Below are 14,351 nucleotides of genomic sequence, written 5' to 3'. Positions count from 1 at the left end.
CGTGGGCCTTATGTTTGGCATCCCTAATTTTGATTACCCCCACCCCCACCCAAAAACAAAACAAAAACAAAAAGCTACACATTCTGTGGAATAATACTAATTTTGGGTATTTTAAAAGTTATTATTATCATTATTATTATTACTTAGATACAGTAGTTATTTATTGCTATTCAGTTATTTTCAGGAATGTAATAACCAAAAAATAGAAACATAAAATGTAAAGCAGAGGTGCCCACGTACTTTTTGACATACAGTCTTGAACGAGATTCTCTCGATAGCCCGCCTTTTCCCGACAGGCTTTGAAGGCAGCACTAGCTCCGCTTCAATGCGCAGGCTCTGAACACTTGACTGCGAGTGGTAACTTTACCACAGAGCCTTGCGTGCCCCTCCGCCTGTCGCCCACAACAGTCAGCATCATCATCGTCATCATCATCATCACCATCATCATCAGCAGCAGCATCAGGAGCAATATCAGTGTGATGAGGCAGCTGAGGACGGAGAGCCTCCTGCTCTGAGACACTGGATCAGCCTGCAGACAGGTACGAAGCTTTCATCCGCATTTTAGCCAACTTGGACGCGTTAAGCTCCATTCATTCTTTATTTCCTTACTAGAAGTAGCTTAATTCACTTTTCCTAAAAGTAACTAAATTACTGTTTATGTAACTAATCTAAAGTGCACCTCGGAGGTTTAGGAAAATCACAAAACCTGTTTTGCAGAGACTTTCTGAACTGGAGTTTGGGGTTGCGTGCAGAAAAGCGCAAATCAGCCCGTTTCCGTGTAGGACGAGCTGTTTTAATCGTGTAAATCTACTACCTACCTGTTGTATATCATGCAGATGAACCTCTGCTCCAATACAGCACAATGTGTATATTTTAAATACCAGTTTTATTTAAATAATAATAACAATATTAATAACAATAATTAAAGCATCAGCTGAGTGCGCCTTAAAAACTAGAACAGGAAATGTGAATTAGGGCAGCAAACACTGGAGAAATCACATTGATTTCCAACTGAAACTCAGCAGTGGAGTGTTTTTAGTAAGCTGTATGAGAGAGAGAGAGAGAGAGAGAGAGAGAGCATCACTATTTTTGACCGCGGGTTGGATTTTTCCTCTTTCCTTGGGTTGTGAAAACTTGCTGGATTTCTGCAGCAAACCTGCATTTGAGGAGGTGCTGCTGCTTCTGGCTCTGATTTAATAGCAGAAATGGAAAAGGTGTTTGAAGTGAAGCTGGCGCGATGAGAGAGGAGAGCGCGGAGAAGCCATTCCACCTTAATACACCTTTATATCTGCAAAAATGAAATTGTGGAGTTCAAGTGACTGCTGCTGAACAGCCTCTGGGGAAAGACAATTTGGACAGTCTTCACCGCAATGATGGACTGATGGACATGAGCGAGAGGAATTTTTATCCCTGACATCAGACGTATCCGTTTCACCCAAAACGTAAATGGAAATGATAAAACAGGAGACAGTGGCTCTTGTCTTTCTTAAGATGTTGGGTCTAGTCCACATTGAAATCAGGCATTTAAAATATACTAGGAGGTGGGAACATCAGGCTCCAAACCTTATTTTGTTATTTTAACGCTAATGAAGAGGATTTCTTTCTGGAGTAGAGGCTCACTGAGCCTTCCAAGTGACGAAATCTACATAACTGCTACATGAAATGCAGCATCCTACCCAATGTGGTGACGGTGAGGTAGAGCCAGCCGGTCGGAGATTGAGCCATTATTAGTAGAGAATAGTAAAAAATCCTGAAACTGAGAACAAACGCGAGACTTGGGAAAAATTACAAAATTATCCTTTTTTTAATGCACTCTGTTGCTTTACATTTCTTTTACGGTTGTATTCATGTGCACTGGTAACAATTGTGGCAATAGTCATTATGTAATGGGGTTGTCATCCATCCATACCTGCATCCATCCATCTTTTCCCATTTTTTGTCTTGAAAGCCATAAAGGAATCTTTATTTGCGACCACCCCTATGTGCACTTACCTGATGAAAATTTGGTGGTCAGAGTTTTTTTTTAACCTTACAAAATATATTTTTTATATAAGTAACAGCAACGAAATTTCACACTGACTGACTGAGAGTGTAAAACAAAGTGACATTTTACATCCAAAAGGTCAAAGGTCAATTCTGAACAGAGACAGATGAAAACTGCATCTTGACTTTTTGGTGGAAGTACACAACCATCATGTAGTAATGATACTGTTGATGCCGCCTGCAGAATGGTGCCATTTTTACTTGACAGAATTGCAATAGCTGGTAGTGACTTTGCAAATCCAGATTTTTCTAAATCCATCCATCCATCTGTTTTCTGCTGCTCATCTGAGTCTGGGATGAGGGGGCAGGAGTCTAAGGAGAGAAACCCTGACCTCCCTCTCACCAGTCACCTCCTCCAGCTCATGCAGAGGAAATCACTGAGATGTTCCCAAGCCAACCAAGGGGTATAAAATCTTCAGTGTGTCCCTAGTTCTGCCCTGGAGCCTCTTCCTGGAGAGGTCATGCTGGAACACCTTGTGTAGGAGGCATCCAAGAGGCATCCTAGTCAGATGTGCTAACCCACCTCAACTGGCTCCTTTTGATGTGGAACAGTAGCATCTCTACTCTTGAGTCCCTTCAGATTGAACTCCTCACCCTATCGCTAAAGGATAGCCTAGCCAGCTTTCGGAGGAAACTGTTCCACTTGTATGCACTTGTATCTACAGTTTCATTCTTTGAGTCACGACCCAGAGCTCTTGACCGTAGTTGAGAGTAGGAACGTAGATCGACTGGTAAATTGAACTTTCTTTTCACGCTAAGCTCTCACTTCACCACAACGAAGTGGTCCATCGCCTACATTGATTGAGACATGGCACAATGACACTCATGAACAAGACCCACCTGGGGTAGCAACTTATTCTTGACCCAGAGTGGATGGTCCACCCTTTTCCTACTAAAATTCATGGCTTCAGACTCTGAAGTGCTAATTCTTATTCCTGTTGCAGCAAACTACACCAGTGTGAGGTGGAAGTTGCCAACTGATAAAGGCAACAGAGTCACATCATCTGCAAAAAGTAGAAAAGAGATCCTGCAACCACCAAAGGGGAGACCCTCTCTTACATGGCCTAGAAACTTTGTCTATAAACATTATGAACAGAATCAGTGACAAAGGGCAGCTCTGGAGGAGTCCAACACAAACAAGAATGATCCTGAACTGTTGTTGCCAATATGGACCAAACTCTCACTGTGGTTGTACAGCAACCTAATGGGCTGTAACAATGGGTCAGATACCCCATCCTTCCAAAGTAGCCCCACAGGATCCCCAGGAGAATTCGCTCTCCAAGTCCACAATGTGCATGTAGACTGGTTAGGCAAATTCCCATCAACCTTTAATATCCTTCAGAAGATAAAGAGCTGGTAAAAGATTTTTCTACACCTAGGAAATTCTGGACTAATTCCTTTAAGTAAATGATCTGGATAAATCTTAGACCTTTATGATTTTTGTGGCAAGAATTAAACTTGCACCCCACTCAAGACAATTATTATTTCCAGTAATGACGTAATAGTAAAAAAATACCTTAATTCTTTCATTTAAACAGTGTAACCAGCTATCCAGAAACATTTAGATTTACTGTCATCTATGATGAGGAAATGCACTAAATAGATTTTTTGCTTGACTCGTGATAATAGTGACTTTTTTGCATAATCAAAAGTTTTTCTTATATTTCTGTTTATTAGTAAGGCAACATATCACTGCAGCTCCATCTCCAACAGAGGCAGTAAAATCAGAACATATTAATACTGCTTAATTTTATAGATTAAAACTTTCTTGTATTTAAATAATGTAAATCACATCAAATATTTAGAAACAAACTTTAATTTTAGCCCTAATTGTTTCTTAAAACTTGTTTTTTTTTTCTTTTGTTGCATAAATTGAAAAGCATCTTAACAGTTCATGTCTCTGCTGAGGCAGAAGTGAGGTAGCTTCCTGTGAACAAAGACATTAACACATGGATAATCCTGTTCAGACCTAATGACTCAAATAAGAAATAATTATTCCGCTACCAAAAAAAAGGCACGACTGAAGCGTCACGCCTGGCAGCAACATTTAAATTCTTGTGTCTGTTACGCTTCACATCCCTGCAGAGTGAGTGCACTTCTCGAAACAAGATCAGACTGAAATCATGCGCAGAGCTCCACAGGCCTCTCCAGTTGATACCTAGAGAGCAACACAGCTTTTTTTTTGTTTTTTAACATAAGACTGACTGGAGTGACCGCACAGATTCCCTGCAGAGGAACAATAGGAGCCTCAGAGGAGGAATAAAGGCTGCATTGTCTCTTCACGGAAAAGATGATGAAGGGCAGCAGCAATTCCAGGTTTAACAGAGAAGTCTCACAAACTGCACAACCCCGTCCTGATGGTGGTAATTGCTGCATAACGGCACACATGGATACCCCCAAATCAGCCCTCAGCCTTGTGTGCAAAGTGCACTACTCAGACAATCAGAGGAATAAAATCTCAATCGCTCGTCCCCATGGCAACAGGAACTGCCGGTCTGATTGTATGGAAAGTGGTGTTTCTGATAACTTATCACACGTAAAGTCTGCCTTTCACCACCAACCAGAACGCTGTACTTGGATGTTATTAGATGGATAAGGAGTGCTGTCTTAATATCTCCATAAAAACAGAATCAGGCTTGCATTATAGTCTGTAATCAGGTGTTTCAACTTAACAAAATCATAGATGCGGCAGAGGTGAAGGGTGGTATAATTTTGCATTGTGGTCTGCTGCTCATAACAGCGGTTAAACCAGATATAACATATGTATAAGTATCAAATTCCAGCTTTTGGAGCTTGATTGTAAGTTTTAGCTCATTGCTCGTCTGGCGACAGCTTTTCTGGTTTGGTTCATGCTCACTGCACTCAAAGCACCAATTTTGCTGTGGCCTTTGCCATCCTGGTGTTTTGAAACCAGAAGTATTGAGCGAGGGGTGGATCTGACTCAGTAACCAGGTGACACTGCGCACTCTTATGTTATTGACTTTTCAAGGTAGCCTAACCTGCTTTGCCATCTGTTCTGTTCTAAATGGGGCCATTAAAACAAAGAGAGCATCATATTCTGGTAAGAAAGAATTGAACACATGAAAACATGTTGGTAGCTGGTTGATGCAGTTATAAGTAGTAGTGTTGAAGCGGTGTGTGGTGAATACTAAACATCAGTCTTCATTTCTCCTGTTTTTGGACCATACCTCCAAAAGGTTCTGCTGAAGCCGTCGTTAACCTCCTAACATCCTAACGTTTTATTGAGAAGACGACGAGATGGGAAGTCATTTTTTTGTTGAACCCTTGCAGGGGAAGAAAATACTTCTTTTACACCCCTCTTACAAAATAAGGAACTAACTGTGCTATCTTGAAATAGTTTACACCGCTGAATCATAAGGCTTACATTCAAACTATGCCACTGTAGCAGAACTTTCACTCGTAGTGTTTTTGGCCCAACAGTTGTGAAGTATTGGTAGGCCAAAATATTTATAATGGAATATATTGGGTAGTTTCTTGCAGTAGAGTTACTAATACTTGCAATATTGCAAGTATAAAAAACAGGTATACTCTAAACAAACCTGGCTTATCAGAGTTATTACTCCTTGACTCCATGACAGTGAAGAAAAAGAAACTCACCTCAGGGTTAGGGGAGAGAGCTAGTTTAATGAACTGGTAAAGTACACTGGATAAATATTAAACACCTGCTTTTCAGAGCTACCTTTTCCTTCACTTAAACACATTATTTATTGTTTTTAAGTAATAGATGTTTATCTTGTGTTCTATTAATTGAAGCAGAATAGCTGTACCATGTTATTATGGGGAGCATATTACAATTTTATCATCATACTTATATTACAAGTTACTCCTACACCTGGTGTCCTAGTGTTAATCAAATTTAATTAGACACACTATATAGATAAAAGTACTTGGCCACTTACATATTAAACTTACAAGAGCTGCGCAGTGATGGAAACCCATGTCATGAAGTTCCCAGCACGCAGTTTTTGTGCTGATGTTAATGTCAGAGGAGGTTTGGAATACTCTGAAGTGCTGTCAGCCTTCGAGTGTTGAGATGACAGAGTGTTGGCAACTGTTACGTATTAAGCACCTCTGTGACTTTACATGGTCTGACATGAGTCGCTGAGGTTCCTAAACACCTGCACTTTGCAATAATACCACTAAGAGCTGATTGTAGAATATCTGGGAGGGGAAACAATTATTAACTGACCCAGAAATGTAACTTTGTTCATCTAGTCGAGAAACATTTCCTCACTCATCCAAGTGACTTCTTCATACTTAGCTGACTGCACCTTTACCCACCTTATCAGCAGTAAATTTGCATAATGACCAAAACTAGCATGATGGGCTGTGACGTCAGTGACTTGATCAGTTATATAAAAATTGTCATGACTATAGATTAATGGCCATTAGTGCCATTCAAAGAGAGTCAGGGAATGGCTGCAGTCACAGCACTGTAAGACGGTAAAAGATGTATCCTTAGGTTCCCGGCTCTGTTCAGAGATGATCTTTCCCTTTTCACATGAATGGATCCCTTGACCTCCTGCTCGAACTGGGGACTGGTCTTTAGGTATAAATAGAGTCGTTGGCTGACAAGGTATCTCTTCTGTGTTGTGCCAACTGCTTAGCCAGAGTTTGTTTAATCCTCCAATCCCCCTAGCACTTGACAGTATACATTATATCACTGTTTGTACCCCGGGAACCCAATCCTTGGGGTGCACATATTTTTGGTGTTTCTGTTTTAGGGTTAGAAAGCCACAGAGATGCGTTGTATTGAAAAAAGTGCATCTCAGCTTTTCTAATATGCCTGACTAAATAAGTGGTCACTAAAGGCTTTTGTTTAGGTGGCAACAGTTGTCCTTGTTCTCTTCTGGCTTGCCTGGAACATTCTTTAGGTGCCTTGCCAGCTTTGACGACTACCCAGCTGGGATACCCACATTTACAAAGGGCCTTTTTGATATGATGCTCTTTCCGTTTGTGTGGCGATGGTGTTTGCTCCTGTTTTGTAGTGTCCTGATGAAACCCAGTTTGCTCTTCGGTGGATTACGAGAGTCAAACCCTAACTCCTAATACAGTTACATTCGTTCACGGCACACATCAACTTTCAAATATCCTGCAATAGTGATGGGAACTTCACAGTCTAAGAAAGCTAACTTTTATTTTCTTATCCTCCTTCATATATACTAAGTCAAGTTCCTGGTGAACTTGAAGTGTTAATCAGTGAATTGTGGTTAGGGAATGATGCTAGTTTTGGTCATTATTCAAATGTACTGTTTATAAAGCTGGAGAAAGCTGCAGTCAGTTGAAACTGAGGAAGTCATTTGCATGCGTGACGAAATGCCACTGAAAACGCTACATGAAACCTCCATAGCCGTTCTTTTAGAAATAAAACATGTTGGTACTAGTTTACCAGAAGTACGGAAAGTACATCAGACTGTATTGGATAGTGTTATACATGTTACACATCGAGTTGCTAGTCAGCCGTTGCTGTCAGCCTTCATTGTTGAGCATTTGTTAATCACCACTGCCTGACTTTTTTTTAGTGTTTGTGACCATTAACACTAATTGCCCATTACTGTTAGCCAGTTAGTGCCAGAAATAGGGGCGAATCAACCTAGAACAAACTTCTGTATTACCAGAAACACTGTTAGTCCTATTAGTCCTATAAATAATCTCCTAAGCTAAAATTCGACATAAGTAACTATCGTGAAAAATGCCGTTTTAACGCAGAGGGTGCAAGTAAAATCAGAGAACCTTGAACAGACAGTGTGTCACATAACCCAGCTTAAGACAAAAAAAGGAAGGAAAGAGCAGAGAAACAAAGTGAAGACAGTTTATTGACTTGTGATTTTCTCCAGGATGACTGAGGTGATGAACTCTCTGGAGCCGGGGACAGAGGACTTCAGCGGGGGAGGAGCAGGAGGAGATCAGGCCACAGTATCCTTTGCATTGTGTGTGCGAATGTGTGCAATTAGACAATTTCAAACAAGTCTCGTTTCATTTGAGCAGAAAGCAGAAAGCATACAGCGGTGAGTCACAGAAGTGATGAGCAACCATAAAATGCTGGTTGATATGACAAAGGTCATTAGCTGGACTCAGTGCTGCTTTGAACAAATGGTAAATGGCGTATCCAACAAATGGACAGCTAAATTATTGACTATATAATATCAACAGTTTAAATAACATATTTTGTCATAATGTGTTTCATTAACTATTACTTGTGGTTAGATTTATGGCTGAGTCAGTGAATACATGTTATTAGCTCCTCCCTGTGTTATTTAAATTACTAGCCATATTAGCAGCATAGCTAATAACAATGTTTGTTTGATCCACATTGAAATATCTGAAAAGTAATACATGAAGTCCCACGAAGAAGTTACACACTAAATATGAACATTACACCCTTTCAAATACCTAGAGAATGGCTAATTTATTCCACTGGAAATAAAATAAAATAAAAAAAGAGGCACCACCTTTTTTGTTTCAAGTTCAGACGCTGTCATCAAGACGTCACCTTTTGGTTTGTTGACCATTTTGGAACCACGTTGTTTTTGTATGTAGTTGTTTTTCTTTTTGATCTTTTTATTTTTAAGTTAAGTCATAGGAGAGGTTAGACCTGAGAAGTTGTCATTTAAGGCCAGCACTAGCTAACTAGCTGTGTTAGCTAGCTAGAGCAATATTAAACGGCATGCTGACAATGGATAAATAAAGCATGTTTAAAATTATCAACTCTTTAGACTGTCTTTTAGCAAAACTCAACTGAACAAGAAAAAACAACATCCATACCCCTAATTATTCATCACTTTGGGCCTTAATATCATTTAAATGCATTTAGTTGTCAGAAAGGGGGGAGATTAGCTGTAAACCCGTTTCAGACACTCATCTCCGTTAATCTGATGATGAATGTGTTGAGTTCACGTGTGGATGAGCACCCTGGTCAGCTTTCTATTCTGGACCTGCAAACATTAATCCTTCACTTTCCGCACAACACAAGCCTGAATGAACGCTGTTAAGTTTGAGGTTAGGTGGTTAGGTGCAAACAGGATTGCAACTGCACATGTTGCATTCTTTCTGAATTTCTATAAATTGTCCAGATCGCTAGAAGACTGACTGTCTTTGAAGCCTTTTGAAATAAAAAAAGAAACAACAACTTTTTCGGCAGAAGATATCTTCTGTGCTAGTTGTGGTTGAAAATAAACTAAACAGTTTATAAGTTATAGCTTAATAATTTTGTCTGATGCATTTCCTAAGAACTCTCTAAGTATAGGATTAAAGTATCAAGAGTAGATCAAGTAAAATATAGCCATGACACATTTATGTAAAAAATAGCCTGTATCTAAATGACTGAAGGCCAACACTTGAATAGACTAACAGCTGTTCAGTGGCATTTGAGAAACTGCAGTTTTGGCAGTTTTGCATTGTAAGTGGAAGAAAACCTCAAAGACCTGCTGGCTCTTTAGAAGAACCAGTGTTACAATGTTACAGGGTTGCTTTTCTATTCGTGCATTGGCGTTACCAGGTAACCAATTCCTTGTTTTCTCTAAGCCAGACGACCAGTCAGAGCAGACTGACCTTCAGCTACCATTTACCATTCATCATGTTTTTTATGTTAAATCCAAGCATGTACCTATGAAACTTCAACTGAGTGTCATGCAAAGACTTTACACGAAGTCTGTCTCAAATCTTCCATCTGATGCAGACAGTTTCTGTTTTTTTAATCCAATTTTTACCGCATTATTGTTCTTTCACATGTGGTACCCACAGTGACCTTTTCATCCCCACAAATATGAAGCCCTCGTTTTAACCTTACATAAACTTTAAACAGATCTTCCCAGATACCCATGAAAGGTATCCAAAGTTGTCCAAGAGGCTTCCCTCTATAGTCGTGGAGCCAACAGACGGAAGTGAGGTGGAGAGTGGAGAACTCCGCTGGCCCCCGGATGATCCGAGCTCTGCAGACGCCCAGACTGAGAGAAAGCGTACGGATGAGCAAACTGAAGGTGAAAAGGAAAGAGAAGCTAACATTGCCTTGGCTTTTTGGCACAGTTAGATTCGAAGTGGTCTGATAAGAAGTTGTGTAAATAAAAGTCACATGCATGTAATTAGAAGACCAGAAGGTATTTGGCTGTTGGCAAAAGTGTACATATACTGAAACTTCACTTAAAGAAAAGTACCACTACAACAAATTGAAATGACTCCAAGTCAAAATGAAAGTTGTCATTTAATATCCTACTCAGGTCAATCATAGTGTGACAGCAGTATTTTTACACCTTACTGAGGTGCCAAAAGTACAAATACACCAAATATATACATGTTAAAGATTCTTCAACTTATATATAGCACTGCTACAAGCAGCTGAGACATGTGAGTTATTTGCATAGTTTCCCCTGACTTGCCTTAAGAAATGAACATCAGTTGCTTATAGCATCACTATAAAAGGTTACTTCCTGTAATGGCTTCCTGTCATTGGTTCTTTATGCTAAGTGTACACTTTGCAGTCATTCCTACTTCATGAGCAGAACAAAAATGAGGAAACACTCAAGAGCAGACATGCAGTGATATGCGCCACCATAATATCGTGATTATATGCATCAGTGAGGTGAAAAACGAATGCCGTTATCGACTCTGTCTTATCAGCTGGCTCCTGGACAAAGCACGAAGTCATACAATTCAGGATAACAGCACATTTTTTCCACTTACAGCGAGTCATTTGAAGGGATAGTTTTTTACCTCAGTTTATGCCACTGAGTATGGACCTACCTCTGGTTGGCTACCTCTTGTCAGTAGCACTTGATGTTGTAAAATGAAAGCAGAAGAGCAGCATTAAACCTCATGGCGATGACAAGACTACATGTGTTCCAGGCTGCTGGCGAGCGCACCATAGCGATAGTAATCCTCTCATCTAATTCTATCTTAAACCTTTAGCTTCAAATGCACAGAAACACAGAAATGAAAGTAGCTTGTTAGAAAAACTGATGAAAAATCCTTTTTTTTTCCAGATGAGGAGCAGTCCAGTGAAGGTGGAGCTGAAGAAGCTTCAGGAGTGGAAATGCAGGACTCCAACTGAACAAACTCGCTTCCTGTGATATAAACTGTTACTATGAGTGTATCCAGACTTGGAATGAATGAAAACGAGTCAGATAGAGGAGTGCAATGTGCGGATAGAAAGATCAGAGAGACAGAGTAGGAAGGGTAGAAAACAGATTCCCAAACCCCAGCTCACGGGCTTGGAGCCAGTTACTTCAGCACCTTAAGAATAAAGACACCGAAGGCGCTTTTTTGTTTTTTTGTTTTTCCCCAAATCTGTATCTTTCCATTACATCTGTAATGATGGAGCTTGTTTTGACATGTGTAAACTAAGATTTATGGGGACAAAGATGGCATGTTGAAGCATTTTTCAAGAAAAAAAAGTTTTGGCAATAGGTTTTAATTTGAGAATTCCCAGGTCTAAAATGACTGTTTTGACATTTCCAACTTTGTAAATATAGATTTTGAATTAAGTTAACAAATTTCCTCTCTCTGGCTCCAAGCCCTCACCATCCAGATGCCCACGGAATCATCTGCACATGTGATCTGGACAGATGTTTCTAAATGCTGTATTAAGTATTTAGCTCATGTGTGCCATACTACTACTAATAAAGGTAGCTACTGTATTTACATTTAGGTGCAGATTACATCACTGTTTGTTCGGTGCCGACTGCTGTAGTTTGGGTGATCTTGGTCTCACTATTAACTTTGTAATATTAGCTTTGAGTATTTGAGAATTTCACAACAGATCCATTGCTTTATTAGATGTTACAATATTCATTAAAATATTAAAGTATGTAATCACTGTCTTCTTAGTTTTAAAGGGAATGTAATTGTTGTTTTATTTAAGATATTGGAGCAATATGGTCCCAAGAAATCAAAGGCAGTCCATTTTGTTACAGACTACAGAAGTAAAAAGAACCAGTGTATTTTAGATGTGTGTTGCTTCTCACAGGCATATTTTTTAAAAATACTGGAAGCCTAAATTATTGCACAAGTAATAAACCTTTTGAAATGTTCTTTAATTTGTGGTCCCAGTGGTTTTACTGCTTATGGGGAAAGTGACGTTTACGTTACTTTCTTAAAAATATTTATGCGTTTTTGAAATGTAAGATGTTTTTGATAGATCTAGATGACCTTTTGCATCCCTGCACAAAGTCTCTCAGCTCAAAGTTACATTGATGGAAAGAGGAAAGTAGAAGGAGGAAAAAGCACAAAAGGTTTCAACAGATATAATTGGTTGTCAGATTCAACTCTCCAGCTCTCTGTGTGGATATGATGCAGGTCTCCCAAAACGAGCGAAGTGCTGCTCCTTGGACTCTTGCTGTCTGGATTTTCCCCACTACATTAGTGGAGACTGCAAGCTGGCAGATGCTCTTGTAACATGGTTTACAGTCAAAAACACCTGTGAGTCTTTATTTAGAACTGGCAATACTTAAAGTTCAACTAAATCCCACTTAAGGGGATGCAGTTGTTTTATAGAATTGAAGTTTTTTGTTGGTTGAGCAGCCCTAGGAAGTACACTATTAATAGTGCAGACTTACACTGGATACATTGTTACAAGAATACATTTTTGGTCATACTCATAAAAAACTGAACAACCAGCAAACAAGAGCAGTCCCAAGACTGTGTGTCTTGAGCAAGGCTAAAAATTCTCTCTGGATCATGCAGGAACTGACACACTGGATCAAGAAGGATAACCGGATTCTGCATAGTTTGTGATACTTTTGTGGGATACAGTGTCTCTCTTTTTTATTGTCAGTTTGATGTGTATTTCTGAAAGAAATGACCATGACCATAAATCAAAGTAAAATATGAGCATACTAGCTAGTCATTCTATCCAAAACGGTACTAGGCATGCAACAACATCAAAGCAACAAGGTGTGCAGTTCCCCGGGGACTTCCTCAGTCAATACTTACCCGGAGGTAGTCTCCAGAAATGTTCTTTTGTGTTCTACATTACTGCTGAAAAAGTCTCTAGTGCCTCAAGACAATTTAGGATCCAACAGTGCTACCTGCAGCACAACAAAAAACACTTAAATGGTAGGTAGAAGACAAGAAAAATCCCCTCTAAAGCTAGGTTTAAGTTTAAGTAAACCCTGATTTAATGCCTTCGTCATGACACATACCGTGGAGAGGGAAAACTGTGGTAAATCCAGTTGCCCTCTTGCTTGATGTTGCACACATTTCTCTCTTGTGTATTTCTTTGTGGGCCTCTGCTTCCCTTTTGCAAGACGTGGCAAAACCCAAAGCAAGATCAAAAAGACCTTTGCAGTGTTGGATTTACAAAGGCTTCCTTTGACTGTGCTTTTTTGACACAGAGCGTTCGATGCCTGTCAGCAATTTCAGTGTTGTTCAAAACTGTGAAGCAATAAACTGGTAGGTGAAAGCCTCACATTTCTGTTTCTCAAGAAACCAGAGTGTCAAACTCTGCGAAGAACAACACCATCAAGGCTTTGCAGGTACATTGTACTTATGCCCCAGTTCATCTGAACACAATAATAAAGGAGGCAAAACTAAGATAAACAAGAAGGAGAGGTGCCAAACCACAATGTGACTAAAAATGATTAAATTAAAACAGGAAATCAACAGAAACCCAACATCATGACGATATTTCACTAAGGTGCAAAAGTACGTGAATGTCAAGGATTAGTGAACGTGTTGAATTCAGATGAAGGTTTAGGTCGTATATAAAAAATTCACAAGAAGGAAGAATATTTTTTTGGCACCTGTATGTGCAGATGGGTATGGTGATTGGGATTTGGTCAGTCAGAATTTATCCAGCTCCTTATTTTCTGAAAAAATAGAAAGCAGAGGTGAATAGCGCAAATTTAGTAAGAACAGCTGCATTAGTAGCCAGAATGCCACTTTGAGACACCACTGTGGGCTCTGCTGTGGACATTTTGTTGCTTTTTGCTGATTAAGAAAACGCATTATTCCAAATATTAAATGAATTTTATTGCAGCTCTAAAAATCTCAATCTTGAGAGTGACTTGGAAAAAACAGTAGCTATAAAACTGCACATTGACTTTATTAAGTCATAGAAAGTTTTTGTGTAGCTCTGCAGTGTTTATTCTCTTTTTTACAGTGAAAGAAGCTCAGGTGTGTTTATTCTTCCTTGGAGCTGGAGGCTGTTCCATGAATACCCCGTTCTCATTTTAGGATCTGATTTATGTTTCTTGCCTCATAGTTATTCAAAGAATGTAGACTCAACAACTACCTTACCCGCTGCTGCATTTCACATCTAGAACAGGATGCTGTTTTCATGTATTACTTATGGG

At 39.6% G+C, this 14,351-nt stretch overlaps 1 protein-coding gene across 1 annotated transcript; it reads left to right on the top strand.

Annotated features, from left to right (window-relative positions):
• Positions 1-307: 307 nt before the first annotated feature.
• Positions 308-12,095, top strand: LOC102196426 (protein LBH-like). Its single transcript, XM_005728629.2, has 4 exons — positions 308-539; positions 7,902-7,980; positions 9,869-10,043; positions 11,043-12,095. The coding sequence occupies exons 2-4, from the start codon at positions 7,903-7,905 to the stop codon at positions 11,108-11,110; spliced, it is 321 nt and encodes a 106-aa protein (XP_005728686.1). The 5' UTR covers positions 308-539; position 7,902; the 3' UTR covers positions 11,111-12,095.
• The last annotated feature ends 2,256 nt before the right edge of the window (positions 12,096-14,351 follow it).

The sequence above is a fragment of the Pundamilia nyererei genome, unplaced genomic scaffold, assembly GCF_000239375.1.
Source record: "Pundamilia nyererei isolate P.nyererei 1_Seehausen unplaced genomic scaffold, PunNye1.0 scaffold00029, whole genome shotgun sequence".
Classification (NCBI taxonomy): domain Eukaryota; kingdom Metazoa; phylum Chordata; class Actinopteri; order Cichliformes; family Cichlidae; genus Pundamilia; species Pundamilia nyererei.
Note: the sequence above shows the minus strand (reverse complement) of the source record. Positions and strands in the feature narration are given on the sequence as shown.

Excerpts from the sequence above, each read along its gene's own strand:
- LOC102196426 (XM_005728629.2), top strand. The coding sequence starts at position 7,903 with ATGACTGAGGTGATGAACTCTCTGGAGCCGGGGACAGAGGACTTCAGC. Across the intron at positions 7,981-9,868 it reads CAGGAGGAGATCAGGCCACA|ATCTTCCCAGATACCCATGA; the intron begins GTATCCTTTGCA and ends AACTTTAAACAG. Across the intron at positions 10,044-11,042 it reads TACGGATGAGCAAACTGAAG|ATGAGGAGCAGTCCAGTGAA; the intron begins GTGAAAAGGAAA and ends TTTTTTTTCCAG.